Source organism: Triturus cristatus, chromosome 1_2 (assembly GCF_964204655.1).
Source record: "Triturus cristatus chromosome 1_2, aTriCri1.1, whole genome shotgun sequence".
NCBI classification, from domain to species: Eukaryota; Metazoa; Chordata; class Amphibia; order Caudata; family Salamandridae; genus Triturus; species Triturus cristatus.
The window spans coordinates 1046569502-1046584872 of NC_140580.1; the positions used below are offsets into that span (position 1 = coordinate 1046569502).

The window sequence follows — 15371 nt, forward strand, 5'->3', positions numbered from 1 at the left end:
ATCACTTCGCCTCTGTGCCCACACCGTATTATGGATGAGGGGAAAGAGGCAAGCATGCCTTTAGGAGGCGCACTGGAAGTGCACCACTAAAAGGTGGCCTCCTAAGGGCAGCCCACTGGAGGGGTGAAAGGGGGTCCCCTGGAACCTCCAGACATTCCCCTGCAGGCAGGTGCAGTCACTCACTCCAACCGCCTGCCTCCCCTCTTAAAAGTGGAGGCAGGGTGCCGCCTGCACTGTGAAAAACTGAGCTGCTTTGAAGCAGCCGCTCTGCATTTCACTTGAATGTGCTGGGCAGAGGACAGAGTGAGTTTGCAGCTGCCATATGGGCAGCCATTCTGCATAATAGAGCGCCAAGTTCAACTGAAAGTCCCTTCACACAAGACTCTTCACACCTTGTTGCAGCTTCTAAGACCTGGTACTGCTAAATTCTTCCACCAGTAACCTCCACTGATACATATCAATTTGTTAATGAATAATAAAATATCTTCATTCAATGTTATGTTCAAAATCTTTTATTCACATTTCCAATCTTCTAATTTCTGTCTTTTATTAAGTGCAGACATATTGATTATTTGTATCCATAACATTAATTGAAGAAAGAAGGGGCGGAGCCTCTGACCCTGCTTATGTTTTGCAGAAGATCTGTCAAAAATAGGTTAAAAGGTGTTAAACCTGTCAGCCTTAGTGTGGTCTTCCACACCAAACGTTTGCCTTCACCCTCCTATTTTTCTGAACTGGTTTTTGCTGGCCTTAGGATTCTGTGCCCATTACCACTGTTAACCAGTGCTAAAATGCCTGTGCTCATTCCCTTAAACATGGTGACATTGACTTACACCTGATTGGCATATTTGACTTACTTATAAGTCCATAGTAAAGTGATATACCATATACCCAGGCCCTCTTAATGAAAATCTGCTAGTGGCTTGCAGCACTTATTGTGCTATCTACTTAAGTAGCCCCATAAAAAATGTCCCAGGTCTGTCATTGCAGCCTGTATGCAGTTTTAAACTGCCAATTTGACTTGGCAATATAACCCCCCTTGCCAAACATAAAAGTCCCATTTTAGCACATATAAGTCACCCCTAAGGTAGGCCCTAGGCAGATCACAGGGCAGGGTACATTCTAATTAAAACATTGGACATGACTTTTAAATTTTACATGTCATGACAAAGAAAACCCCACAGATGTATTTTTCACTACACTACTGTGAGGCCTACCTCTACCATGGGATAAAATTGGGTTGCCTCATTATATTTAATAAATGTGAACATTTGATTTGGAGCTGGTATGAAAGTCATATTTGGTGCCTGTGAAATTGCAATTCTGAAAATGTCACTTTTAGAACGTTGACATTTTCTTGTGCCAACCATTTCCTTCCACCAGCCTGTTCCTGGGTCACATGACTATGTGTGAGTGGCCGTTGGCGTTTGTATATTCCTCTCAGTCAGCCACACAATAAAGGTGGTCTACCTAGGTGGCCCATCTCAGGCAGGATGAGGGGGGGGGGGTTGGAGCAGGGCACGGCCCCACTTACATATCAAGAGGCTGAGCCTGCTCTCCAACAAAGAACTTCACATAGTCCATTGTCCCTGTTACCAGGCTGGAGCCAGGGCAGGGTGGTAGAAAATTCCCAAGGAACCTGAAAGGGGAGCTTCTGGAAACTTCTCATATGAAAAAAGGCACCAGTTATACAAAGAGGACTCTCAGGCCCACTCTTCAGTTCATTCTTAGACCTGCAGAAAGACTCTCAGAGGACTATCTGCTGCCGTGGAGTTCTGTGTACTTCAGATGGACTGCTTTGCTGCACCAAGAAGGACTGCTCTGCTGCCTGAAGCCTACTCTGAACCCCAGACATTTGCCCTGTTGCTTGAGCCCTGTTCTCCTCCTTGAACCCAGGACATCCAGAAGTAACTTTAAGGGCTTGTTGGCTGTCCTCCTGATCAGAGCCTCATGGACAAAAAAAGGCTCAAGCCATCTTCCGCCCACACCTGGACCGCACTTGAGTGAGTCCTGGCCCTACAAGTTGTGCCTCTCCAGACCTGGACCCTTGGAAATGGTGCTAAAGGTGGGCTAAAACGTGCTCTGAGAATCGCGACGAGATCAGGATCTACCTGCATGTCAATCCGCCCAACTGCATCTCTGGTCGGTTTGACTTTGCAGCAGCTCACGCTAATTTCTTCTTCACAGCAATAAAATCCTGTTCAGAGGCTCCCCGCAGAAGTGGTATGTGGGCTCATGGAGCCTTCGCCAGCTACAGCCTGCAACCCAGTCCTATTGGAGATTTTCGACTTCCAAAAAAAGATACTAAGTCCAAAAGTAAGAATCTTCACCACAACTTCATCCAGTGGCTCCCTGACTACGACGCCTCCTCCTTGGACACTGCCAGCTGCCCTGCCCTACAGAACTTTATCTTCTCAGATACCTTTTCCTTGAAACTTCTTGTAGGTCTGAAGGTAAGCCGCGACTGGACCCAATCCACTCTTTTTATCCGAACCACACTCCAACACGGATGGCCATAACTTTTGACTCTTCGCGGTTTTGCACGACTAGATTTCCGTGGTTGACGCTTTGATCTAGTAGGCTCTAATCTTCGCTATAAAGTTAAAATATTCATAATTCCGGTTCTACTGATTGGATTTTTGTCGGTTTGGTTTTTTAGTTTTGGTGTAAAAGAATTCAGTAAAATTTGATCTATTTTTATTTTTCTAAATTGGTTTGGGATTTTTCTTGTGTGTGTTTTCACTTTATTACTGATTGAGTGCTGCATAAATAATTTACAAATTGCCTTTAAGTTAAGCCTGACTGCTTTTGTGCCAAGCTACCAGAGGGTTAATCGTAGGTTAATTTAGTGACTTAATGGTTCATTCTGATGGGATTTGTGGCTGTTGCTTGAAACGGGTTCATATCCCCTCTGAGCCACAACCCAATTTCTCACAAAAGGGATCTGCAAAATTTAAAATTAACAAATATGTTTCTTCTAAAACAAGTGAAGTCTAATTCTGTTCTTTACTACTTATTTACGATTCGCACAGAGTACATACACAATGACAAATGGTGTTGCTGCACGGGATGTTTGTAAAGATACCTCTAGTCATGATTATAGTTTTGAAGTATCACACTGTGCAAATATGATAGATGCTTGGGGGAAGCCATACAGTTTCTTGGTAAAAATTGCTAAATATAAGTCTCCTCAACTATCTGACTGTGCAGTGGATCTCCTTGGTAAAGGCAATACTTTCAAGAATTGGTGGTTATTCCAAAAGTAGAGTTGGAATGCTTTCCCCAACGTAAGTGCATTCTGGAAGGAAATTTGGGATGGGATGTACACTGACCTCCACACTCGCCACAATAGCACTGAATCCCTATTTCCTCCATCGGGGCTCACTGCAAAATACAGTAGATATGGTGTTGTGGCCAGAGCTGCTGACCCTGGAACTTGGGACCCTGGCTGGGATCAAGGCCTTAGAACAGCATCCTGTGATCCTGGGTAAATCACTTGATCTACCCACACCTTTAAAACATGTGTAACATATTTTGTTGCTTATGCAAGGCATTCTAATGCCCTTGGGCCAGGTTTGCACTGAATAAAACTGCAAACAATTTAAAAAAAACACTGAAAGCTGGAGCCACGCATGCTAGCATGAAGAGATCTTGTTAAATTGTCTGTCTGCGACAGTGGAAAGAAAATGGATAGGAGGGCATAGTCAGACAATGCTTATATGGGGAATTAACTGGGGATTGGGAGAGGGGCAGCACCTACACATAGTGACAACTCAGTTGCAGAAGAGCATGGGCAATAACCTTTTCTAGATTTATTTCCACTTAAATCAAAACACTGTCTTTTTTCTAAGTATAATGCTGTCCCGCTGCACTTTCCCGCAATTCTGATGTAAACAGTGATATGCCTGCCTTTTTTTCTAAACAGAATGCTATTCAGTTCATATGTGAACACAATTTCTATAGTAATGGATAGGTTGTCTACCTTAGCATTGTTAAATTAAGTTTTCTTTCACAAGTGTATTTTGTTTAATTTTTCTTAAGTATTATTCAACTACAGGTTAAGTGCATGTTATTCAGGATCACGCACACAGGACATGTGAGGTCACTTCTACTACCACTCACTAACGTTTTGCTCAATTGATGTCCAAGCTTTTGAGGGCTTCGTGAGACCCCGCATGACCATGTTCTAATAGCATTAGTGACCTGATGAGAGGATACTATTACGATGGTAAGTGCACCACCCTCATTAGAGGGCCTCTGTTTTCGGCATTGGACCCCTAACTATTTTTGGTGCACAATTATCTCAAGATGGTAAAACTCCATATGCTACTGCCACTCAATTAGCACCATATAGGGAATGCTGAGCTTGGCTTTGCTAGTCAGAATGATTAGAATCCAGGCAGTATCTGCTGTTGTTTACCCATTCCAAGATAAGTGAAAGCCTGATGGAACGGCATGAAGCAGAAGAGGACAGCTTGCTTATAGGCCTACGCTTCCAACATGAATAGATTTACTCATGTTTTCGTCCCAGGAGGTACATATAGAAATCCATAAAAAGCTAAGAGCACACAATCTGCAAGATTTGAATTAGAGAAAAGGTACTTGTGTACATATTTACATGATTCCCTCCTTTACTGACAAAACATGTTTGCAAAACAACCTTTCTACCACACATGACATATTTGTGAAACATTCCCACCCTCCCTGTACATTCATTACAACCATGTTTGCTACTAAAGATAGGCTTGCAATTAGGTAATCAAATAGAGAAGTCAGTGAGAATGCTTGTGACTACACACAAAATTGTGAATTTGGAGGTGTTCCCAATATTCCCTATAGTCACACCTCTGAGAACTTTTTCCACTTCTTGAAGAAGTTATGTTTGAGGAATGTCCTGGCAGTTAATGGATACTCTACAGAGTTAGACTCAACTTTGCCATTATATATCTGTAAACAGTGGGTCTAATTTTGACTCTGGTGGGAAGTTCACAGTCTGTCAGGATGGTGGAGGTCATCTACTCCGCCCAGGCTCATATTCGCCAAATTCTGAGCTCACTGCCCACCCTGCGGTGATCTCTATTGCTTTAGAGGAGCCACAGCCTTGGTTGGCCTCAAAGAAGGCAGTCTCAAATCATATTATTTTTCACAAATAACCTCCAAAAGTGGGAGTTTGTTTATGAAAAACAAACAAATAATGGCCCTGACACCCTAGGAGTTTTCTCCCTCGTTTTGGGGGCCATTATATTTTTTCTGTTCATAACTCTCACGTTTTTCCTGGCAGTGACGGACAGTATAAAAAGAACATCTGGCCGTCTCATCTAAACAAGACTAGCGTTCTGATGTGCTTACTATGGTGGCCCATACTTTGTTGGGTGTCAAAGTAAGCTTTCAGATGGAAGATCCAGCAGGAACATCGCCATCAAAAAAATGACGGGCCACCCATCTCATGACTAAGAGGGCAGACCAAGGGTTTGGAGGACAGGGTACTTTTTCAGATTTGTGATGGAGTACCCTTGTCATTTGTGGGCCCAGATGAAACATTATGCACACCTACGTTTAATTTAGGCGTGTAAACATTAGTGTAAATGAAGTGAACTGTGTACAAATAACACGGGGAGTTGCCTTGAGTCAACAAAGATATATGTTAGCACTTTGGACAATGGAATTACAAATGAGAGAATTTATCTAAAATTATGAATGTCATAAAGTAATGTTCATATTCATGTCTTTGGTGTTCCAAAAGTAGAAGCGAACAGTAAGTTATTGGCCATCAATATTAATCTTTTTAATATCCCATTTAATGAAACATTTGAAAAGAAACCCAGATGATTGAAACTCTCAGTCGTACAATACATGCAAATGTTACCTTGCGAGCTCATGTACCTAAAATTACAAAAATAGCTTTGTACCAGTTACACCTACGAACAATCAAGTCTCATACAATCCACGTTTTCCTCATGTGGTACAAACCTTAGTTTTTTTACATTTAGATGGTGAAAATGCTATACTTGCCACCTTTTTGAAAGCTATCTTGACACTCTCAAAGTTATCCACTAGCCTGCATGTAGTTCGGTGACAAGATCAAAGATATTCAAACATATTTTCCCTCTGCTAATTTACTTGCACTGTTTACCATTAGAGCTCAGATTTACCTTTAAAATCCTTATTGTCTCTTACATCACCTCCACAAGCCATCATACAACCACATTAAATTTACTTTAGCAATGGAATCCCTCAATATACTTGAAATTGCAAACACCTAATTATGTGTTTTCCAGTGATATCAAACAGTTTTGAAACATTCTGAAGAGAGACCCTCACCTTAACTTCTGTAAAGCATGTGGGGATACGCCTACTCAAACAAGCTCTGCTTCTTAGCTCCAGCTGTCTCGGCTTTCCACAACTTCATTTTGTTGTGATTGTCATTGTTTGGATTATTTCAAATTGTCTACTTATAGAAGATCCTGCACTCTAGAAATGTAGAAATAAGTAAATAAATAAATATGTATCCTCCAATAACATGATAATGAAATGGCACAATAAGACAGATGTAAGGGGGAAAAGGAAACAATTTCTGGGTAAAAATTGCTAAATAAAGGCCTCCAGCTAAATCTGACTAAAAAGGTATTGATTGTTAAGACACTATTTCCAGTCCTTTCACTATTCTTCTTCCGTAACGAATGCCTGATATGTGGTTTCTGGAATGGCTTTCTTGGGTGCCCTGGCTGCTGGGATAATCATAACATCAATATATGTGAAATATTATATTCTTAGTGTTTGTATTTTGGGGTTTTTCTTATACTATGTGCATATTATATACATACGATGTAGGAGAGGTTGGTGGAGTTAATTGTCCTTAGAGGTACATCATGGATCCAACAATGATGTGGGAACCTAAGCCATTTAGTGGTATATGACCACTTATTGTTTTCTGGATATAGTGTAAATTAAAAATCAATTCAGTCATTTACATCTGTCATCTTTTATGCTTAAAAAAGTTTCTCTAAGTTAGACAACTATGTACAGACATGGTCCAGACTCACAAGCGCCTGTGTTGACTTGGCCTTAAAATGCTGAAACCAGTGTACAGTTGTCTACGATGAGATGTGTAAGGTCATTTAGACCCTGGTGGGTGGTTTACAAACCCACTAGGTCAGCAGGGACTATGGGCTCCACCTCCCTGAACTTTATTTTATCAGACAAAAAGCTCCAAAAAGCACAGTTACGTTTAGGAAAAGCAAAAACCAAATGACAATGCTACATTGGGTTTTCTTTTGGGTGTTATGGGCCAGTTGAGCGGTAAATTATGGGGTTATTGAGGGGGGTGAAACCCTTCTCAAGCAGCAACCACAATTCTTCTCAGGGTGAAATCACAAGCAAACCCTAAATTAACCTGTGCTCAACCAGAGGGTTGATTGGCACAGAGCAGTCAGGCTTAAATCAGACCAAAACAACAGTAATCCACTTAGTAGAACCGGAGACATTGAATTTGAAAGTTTTTGGGGAAAATAGCGCCAAAGGGCATAAAGCGCCAACTGTGGATATCTGGTCAGGCCAGAATGGGACAAAGTCAGAACTTCAGGCTGACCACGATGTAGTGTGGGCTGGGTACAGAGACTCAGTTAGGCCCACTGAACAGAGTACCTTGAATCCTGGTATGAAGCATTGTATGGATCCACGTCGAAGGTGCATCACGTAGCTAAGGCGATACATCAGTTCCAAGATGCAGCTAGGCTGTGGTGTGAGGTCCTGTTGCATCGTTCTCAAGGATCCCGTCAACAGGGGGCTTGTGATGTGAAATCCGGAGTCAGGGTTGCGTCGCGCACTTGGGATGATGCATCGGTTCAGAGAAGCTGTGAGGCTGCGAAGCGGAGTCTGGCGTCGAGGATGCATCACACAGCAGCAGTTCAGATGGCAATGCAGGCTGCGGAGGCAATGTGAGTATTTGCAATGGATTCAATCCACGCAGCAGCAGAGATGCATCAGTTCAGCTCATGGTTGCACCGTGCAGCAGAGGGGATGCATCAGTTCTGCTGGATCCACATAGACTAGCAAAGCACCTTAAGTCCACTTCCAAGGGTCCAGGACTGGAGAGGCAATACTTGCCAGGGTAGACTCACAGATGCAGCTGGAATTCTGTTGGAAGCATGTTATGTCCCTGAGACTTCGAATCAGTATACTACGCAACTAGCCCTGGGAGTCACTCTGAATTATTGGTTCAAGAGATGAAGGCCCAGTCCTTCTCACCAAGGCAGGAGGGCAGCAGGCCAGCACAGCAGAGCAGGTGTCCAGCAGAGTGCAGTCCAGCTGAGTGGCAGTCTTTCAGCAGCACAGTAGTCCTTCTTCCTGGTAGAGTATCAGTAGGTCTAGAAGTGAACTGAAGAGTTGGTGTCTGAGGTCAAGGATTTATACCCAGCTGTACCTTTGAAGTGAGGTAGAAGCTTCTGGAGGTTTCCCTTTGAAGTCCTCAAGCATCCTGCCTTCCCTGCCCTGGCTACAAAGTAACTACAGGGGGAATGCAGCCCATTGTGTGGAGGCAGGACACCGCCTATTCAGGTGTAAGTGGGTCTGTGCCCAGCTCCTCCCTCCCATCCTGCCAGTGATGGCCAACAAGGCACAACTATGCTCCCTATTGTGTGTGGCTGTCTAGGAAGAATACACAAAGTTCAACTGTCAGTACACTCAGTCATGTGACCAGAGTCAGGCTACAGGCACTAAACGGCTAAGGCATGAAAATGCCAACTTTTTTAATGTGGCATTTTCAGAACTGCAATTTAAAATCCGATCTGATCATTTGGAAATGACATTTATAAAATGTAATAAGGCAACTCTAATGTAATCTTATGGGAGAAATAGGCCTTGCAGTAGTGAAAAACGTATTTAACTGAAAAGTACGTGCCCTGCTTATTAAATACACTGCACCCTGCCCTCTGGGCTGTTTAGGGCCTACCCTAGGGGTGGAATATGTATTAAAAAGGAAGATTTGGGCCTGGTAAAAGTTTTATTTTGCCAGGTCGAAATGGAAGTTTAAAATCGCACACAGACTCTGTAGTGGCAGGCCTGAGATATGTTTAAAGGGCTACTTAAGTGGCTGCAGGCCCACTAGAAGCATTTAATATACAGGCCTTGGGTGCATGTAGTACCACTTTACTAGGGACTAATAAGTAAATTAAAAATGGCAATTGTGGATAAGCCAATATTAACATGGTTAAAGGAGAGAGTGGTAAAGTGTGTAGAATCCTAATGCCAGCAAAAACGAGATCAGGAAAAATGGAGGAGGAAGGCAATAAGTTTTGGGGGAGACCACCGTAAGGCTTGTCTAACAGGTCCTCTGGGCTTTTCCTTGACTAAAGGACAATGTATGTCAGAAAGATTGTCTTAAAAAGGGTGGACCATCCCACTTACATTGGCATTGTGGAGGATGAGTGATTGGTCAAAGATTTCTGAAAGTGGCACCAAACTCTAAATGTTCAAGCAATTTATGCTAGTCTGTCTTTTCATGGGTTGGGGCAAGGCTGAAGTGCATATAGCTTGTCCATGTATGTAATCGCACACAAAAGCTAAAACACATGGAATTTAATGTACCCAAAGTATTTAGCATTAATAATAATAATAATATCCACATTTGTAAAGCGCAAACAATCACCCGTAAGGGTCTCTAGGCACTGGGGGGCCGTTGGGAAGATTAAGCAAGCTATTGAGTTACATTGTGCTGGGCTAATCTGCCGCCAGCGCCAGTGATCGAACAATGATCCCCAGATTCCGAAGTCAGTCGCCCTGGCTGCGGCGCCACACCTCTTCCATTAGATTAATGCAAACATTACACCACTCACTTTCTTGTTGTCTTTATGAACGAAAAATAGGAAATTACATTTATTTTTATGGCGTTGCCACCTGATGTTTATGAATTTAATGTGATGTACGTGTCACAATCTCACTTATTGTCTTCTCACAGAACAGCACTTATTTTTAGTAACAGATCCTTTGGTCTTGTGGTAACAACTTCATATATTCACTTACTTACTGAGGATGGATTATACAGGGTGTGTCTTTTAGTTTGACTGTGAGGCTTATTTTCACAAATGGCTACTTTAAACTGACACCTATTTTAATGGGAATTGAAGAGTACAGACCACTTCCTAAAATGATCACACGTATGAATATCTACAAAACACTATGGAGAAGTCAATGGTAGACAAAGAGTTGGCTCAATGTTGATGAGATAAGCTATTGCCAAGTTCCCACAGTGAGCCATTCTATGCGGTTTTGTCATAATTTAGACTTGGGGCCCGATTTACAAAGGTAAAGTTAGATGTTTGGTCTACACTTAGACCAAACGGCTAAGTTTACGACTTTTGGAATTCACAAAGGGCATTTACGAGTACTATCTTTATGTCCGCACACGGGGCGAATCTCCGGCCTTAGTGCGGACATAAAGATACTACTCATAAAGCGTTTTTGAATTCACAAAGTTGTACACTTAGACATTTGTTATAAGTTTAGACCAAATGTCTAACTTTACCTTTGTTGAATTGGGCCCTAAGTGTGGGGTCGGCAAGTCAGATTTTCTGGGTTCAAGGAAGAGACTTGAAATTATTTAATCTGGGGAGTACCTGAAGTAGGCCTAAACAGTGGGTCTTGCTTAAAGCCCATACTTACCAATACCCTCTTCAAAAACAATAATGGAGGTCCAGCAATGGCCTCCTGGAGAAACGACCATTAGAAGGCTGCTGCGTGGGGTCTGAAAGCGCCAGGATAGACAGATCAGGTGAGCTGCTATGGAGGAACATCTTGCCCTGCACTATAGGTATTCAATACTTGTTTTTGTGTTTTGATACACTTGGATATTATGCACAGATTCTCATATGGATTCCAAGAATGTTGCACAATGCATAAAAAAAGTAGACATGTGGGCAGATACATTAGCAGGTAATTAAAACAAAACCCAAAACATTCCATAAAACTGTTTTGAACGCTAACATTGTTTAAGCTTATTTGAAATGCTTTGTTTACCATAATTAATGCATTATTCAGATTAAGAGTTAGCAAGGTAATGACTGCAGTTTTTTCAAAATATGTTTAGCTGTTTCAGAGGTGCTTTTCTATATTAAGCACCTGACGGCCTTGTTTTCTTTCACTGAGCAGTGCATTTGTGAAAAGCGCAACAATATACCATGAACGTTTGTTGAAGGCCCTATCAAAGATGATTAGTAAAGTAAGGAGGATTTCTAAAATGTGTCAATTCCTTGGTAATAAATCACTTCCCCATTAATAATTTTGGGGTTCCCCGCTACCTTGCTAATCAGTTCTTTTTTATTTTTGTAGTGTTCCTTACCACTATGCACAACAATGACTCCAGCACTTTTTTAACTTTGTTAGCTATTACCACCGTAACTGAGAACTATGCCTGGTGGTTGTAAACTTTAATATAAAATAAGGTTACACTACATCAATACAAGGGTAACTCACTGCTGATTTGTTCTTTCAAATAGTTGTAACCTAGTAATTAGGCACACAATAGCTAACTGTGCTTTTTGAACCAGCATTAGCCTGGTTCACAAACAAATCCATAGGCAACAGTGTTTCTTATGGAATACATGCTTGCCAGGTCTCTATTTAGACAAACGCTAATATTTACACTGATTTTAGATCGATGCATTTTGAATTTGTATATTTCTGGTCCATTTCTACACAGTAAAGACTAAAGTCAGGGCGGCAGATTTACAAGAAAGTGACTCATCTGTACAAATGCGTCACTTTCCCTGCGCCACCCTTAGAAACCCTTGCGCCACCATAGATGCGCCGTATTTACAATATGGCGCACTATGGCACAAGGATTGACAGATGCGTCAGAAATTCTGAAGCATCTGTTGGCGGAAAAGTCACGCATTTGCTGGAGTCGTGTCTCAAGCACGACTCAACTCCAGCAAAGCGTGTTGAGGCCTATTCCCACTACATTGCGTCACTACTTACGTCTGCCTGAAGCAGGCATAAGATTTTGACGCAGTTGCGTCCTAAAAGTGGCGCAGTGAAATCTTGTAGATTTCACTGAGTCACTTTTACGAGGCCTTCCTGTGTGGGAATGCCCACCCTGCATACATTATACCTGACACAGGTATAATGTGACGCAGGGCTTTACAACATGAAGCATCTCTCTAGATGCATCACGTTGTAAATAGGCTGCATTGTTTGTGCCGCTGTTGCGTCAAAAAAGTGACGCAACTGCAGCGCAAAAGTCACGCAAGGGGCTTGTAAATCTGCTCCAGGGTTTTCAGCTAATTATGGCAGGGATATCTTAGTTGGGTCCAAGAATGTGCATCCATGACAGATTTTCTGGATAGCCACACAAGAAAAATGTACATATAATAAATCTAAATTGAAATATTTTATGTGGTCAGTGGTAATCCTGAAAATCTGACATGATCCTCTCCTCCTGGAGCTGAGCAGGACATCTCTGCTGAAAGAAAAATCCTGATAATTGTATTACATTTCAAGCAATTTATTATATCTAGAAGCGTAAAAGATTCGCACGAGAATCATAATTTACTTGTTTTACAGGTAACGGCATTACATTAGAAGGAGCTGTTCCATCAGAACAGGACAGTCAACCGAAACCAGCAAAAAGAGCAAGAACTTCATTTACAGCAGAACAACTGCAGGTACCCAACAATAATATCTTGAATTCATTAATGTGGTGTGTGCTGAAACAAGTAGCATATTCCTAATTTGATTTTTTTCTTTTTTCTAATAATGGATTTTATTAGTGTTAGCATGCCAATTTGCACCTGGGCTATCGTTACACTTGCCTATTAGTGAATATGACATGGTTATAACAATGGTTAAAAACTTATGAAGCTAAGGTATAGTTCATTTTTTCTATGACTTCAAGGTGTCATTAGAGAACAAGGGGATTATTTAGACATTGCTCAAGGATAGACAATATCTTGTGTTTCAGAGCTACTGGTGATTATTTCTACTTTTCAGACTTTAAAAACACTCCTTTAAAAAACTGAGAAGTGTGATAGTAATACCAAGCGTCTCCTGGTAATTTGCACAGATATCTCTGGTTGTCTTCAGCTGCTAGAAGTGTGATGCAAAATGACCAAAGATGACCAGTGGTATGCGGGCAGCTGTTGATTATTCGACAACTTGGCCAGGTGCCTTCTAAATACAGTCAAAATGGATGCTCAAAAGTGTAATACCACTAATCCAATTTTCATACTTTTAACTGAACTTTATCAATACGTGATTAAGACTGATTTGTTTTAAAAAGGATGTGGGAGGACAGTGAGCCTTGAGCTATGCTTGTTTACACAGACTGTGACAGTATGAGTTTGGGTTCAACTGCATGATGTGTTCACTGACTGTTGTTTTTGGCTGATGCATTCTGCGATCAAAGTCTAATGCAAACTGATCTCAAGCAATCTTTGAATTCCCTATTTTCAAAAGCAATGTTTTTTTCCAAGATATACTGATCATGTGGTAGCCAGAGACCTCATATCCCCATGTTATGGCACTAGCTCACAATGTGGACAGGAGTTTCTTGTCAAACAAGAGCCGAATGACTTCTACATATACTTAGCTTAGTGAATTGCAAAGAGTTTGTTTTATTGTATTGTATTGTATTGTATATAATCTTATATAGCGCAGACTGTGACCCTGCGGGTATCCTGGCGCTGTGACTTAAACAGATGACATGAAGCATGATAGACCTCATTATCAGTGGAAAGCATTACGCTCACCCCTTGGAAACAGACAGGTTTTCAGGCTCTTTCTGAAGCCTAACAGGGAGTCGGCTTGTCTAATGCTCTGGGGCAGCTCATTCCATAGACGTGCGGCCGCAATACCGAATGCTCTGCCACCCATCCTGGATTTCTTGAACCTGGTATTCATTACCAGATTTGTCCCAGCGGAGCGAAGATGTCTCACAGGCTTATACCAATTACATTTCTCCTGCAAGGGTATTGGGCCCGTGTCATGTACTGCTCCATACACAATACATAGAGACTTAAAACAGACTCTTTCCTTGATGGGCAGCCAGTGAAGATATGCCCGAGCCCATGTTGTAGAGGATCTGCACTGCCTATTTAGCGCTAGCTTAGCTGCTATAGACTGGACTCTTATGCATATTCACACCTCACAGGAGAAATATCACATAGCACAAGCAAACTAAACACTCATCTTTCTCTCAGAGATTGAAAAATTAGAAGGATACATGCAAGATACCTAGCAGGTTATTCCTGACAATCTCCAATAAATGGACTTGTAATAAGAAAAAACAAATGGGGTTTAGAGGTTGGTGTAAGGAGTAGGAGCCGCATGTGGTACTATATGTAATATTTAGAGATCGCTTTGCCATAATGGATGGGACCCTGATCACTGAGGCTGTTTGCATGGATCATTAGACTGTAGTGGTGAGAAGGCTCACTGGGTTTGTAGCCTTATGGAGGTACAGAAGAGGAGCTACAACCACGGAGAATTTATGTTTAGTTCCATCAGGATGAAGATAGCGATACCCATCTTTATGCTCATGGATCTACAACCAGACCAAAAGAGATGGTCAGAATTCAACATTCAAAGGATTTCATTTTGAAGCAGGGACTGTTCATAAATCTTCAGTAATTTCAATTGCTTTTGTGGTTGTGGAGGTTTATGGAAGATGATGGTAGTGGTAATAGGTGTGCCGCAAGCCTCAGCTCCCCTCAAATGTTTGTCTGTATTGGTGTTTCTATGTGGAGGAAGAACAATTGATGGACAGAATGCAGAATGTCATACATTCACCCCAGTACAGAGATCTTTTGCTCCCCATGCCATTCCAGTTTGAACCCAGTGTGGTGATGTCTTTACACCCAGCCATATGCAAATCAGTCTTGACCCTGCACCCAACGGGAACAGCCCAGCCCAAGCTGACCGGCCAGGTCCTCCCTGGACTGGAAACAAGCATCCTAGGACCGATTTCGGAGTTTCACATTTCGTCAGCCAGGATAGCTTGACTCCAGTGGCATGGAGAGCACAGGACCCACGTCTGTGCAGACCCTTCCCACTGGGGTGACAAATGCAAAAAGAACAATTGATGGACAGAATGCTGAACAATGTTATACATTCACCCCAGTACAGACATATGGGCCTAAATCCATCGTTTTTTGCTCCCCATGCCATTGCAGTTTGAACAGAGCCATATGCAAATCAGTCTTGACCCTGCACCCAATGGGAACAGTCCAGCCTGAACCCGGTCCTAGGATGCTTGTTTCCTGTTCAGGGAGGACCTGGTTTGGCAGTTTGGGCTGGACAGTTCCCATGAGGCACAGGGTCAAGCCTGATTTGAATATGGCCAGGTTTAAACTGGGTTGGCATGGTGAGCAAAAGAATGA

General features: G+C 42.1%; 1 protein-coding gene across 2 annotated transcripts in view; it reads left to right on the forward strand.

Annotated features, from left to right (window-relative positions):
• Positions 1 to 15371, forward strand: part of LHX6 (LIM homeobox 6) — a 377713-nt gene that overhangs the window by 328473 nt on the left and 33869 nt on the right. For both annotated transcript variants that reach the window (XM_085612237.1, XM_085612226.1), the window contains exon 5: positions 12559 to 12659. In XM_085612237.1, coding sequence (XP_085468363.1) covers positions 12559 to 12659 — 101 coding nt within the window. The remainder of the gene's footprint in view (positions 1 to 12558; positions 12660 to 15371) is intronic.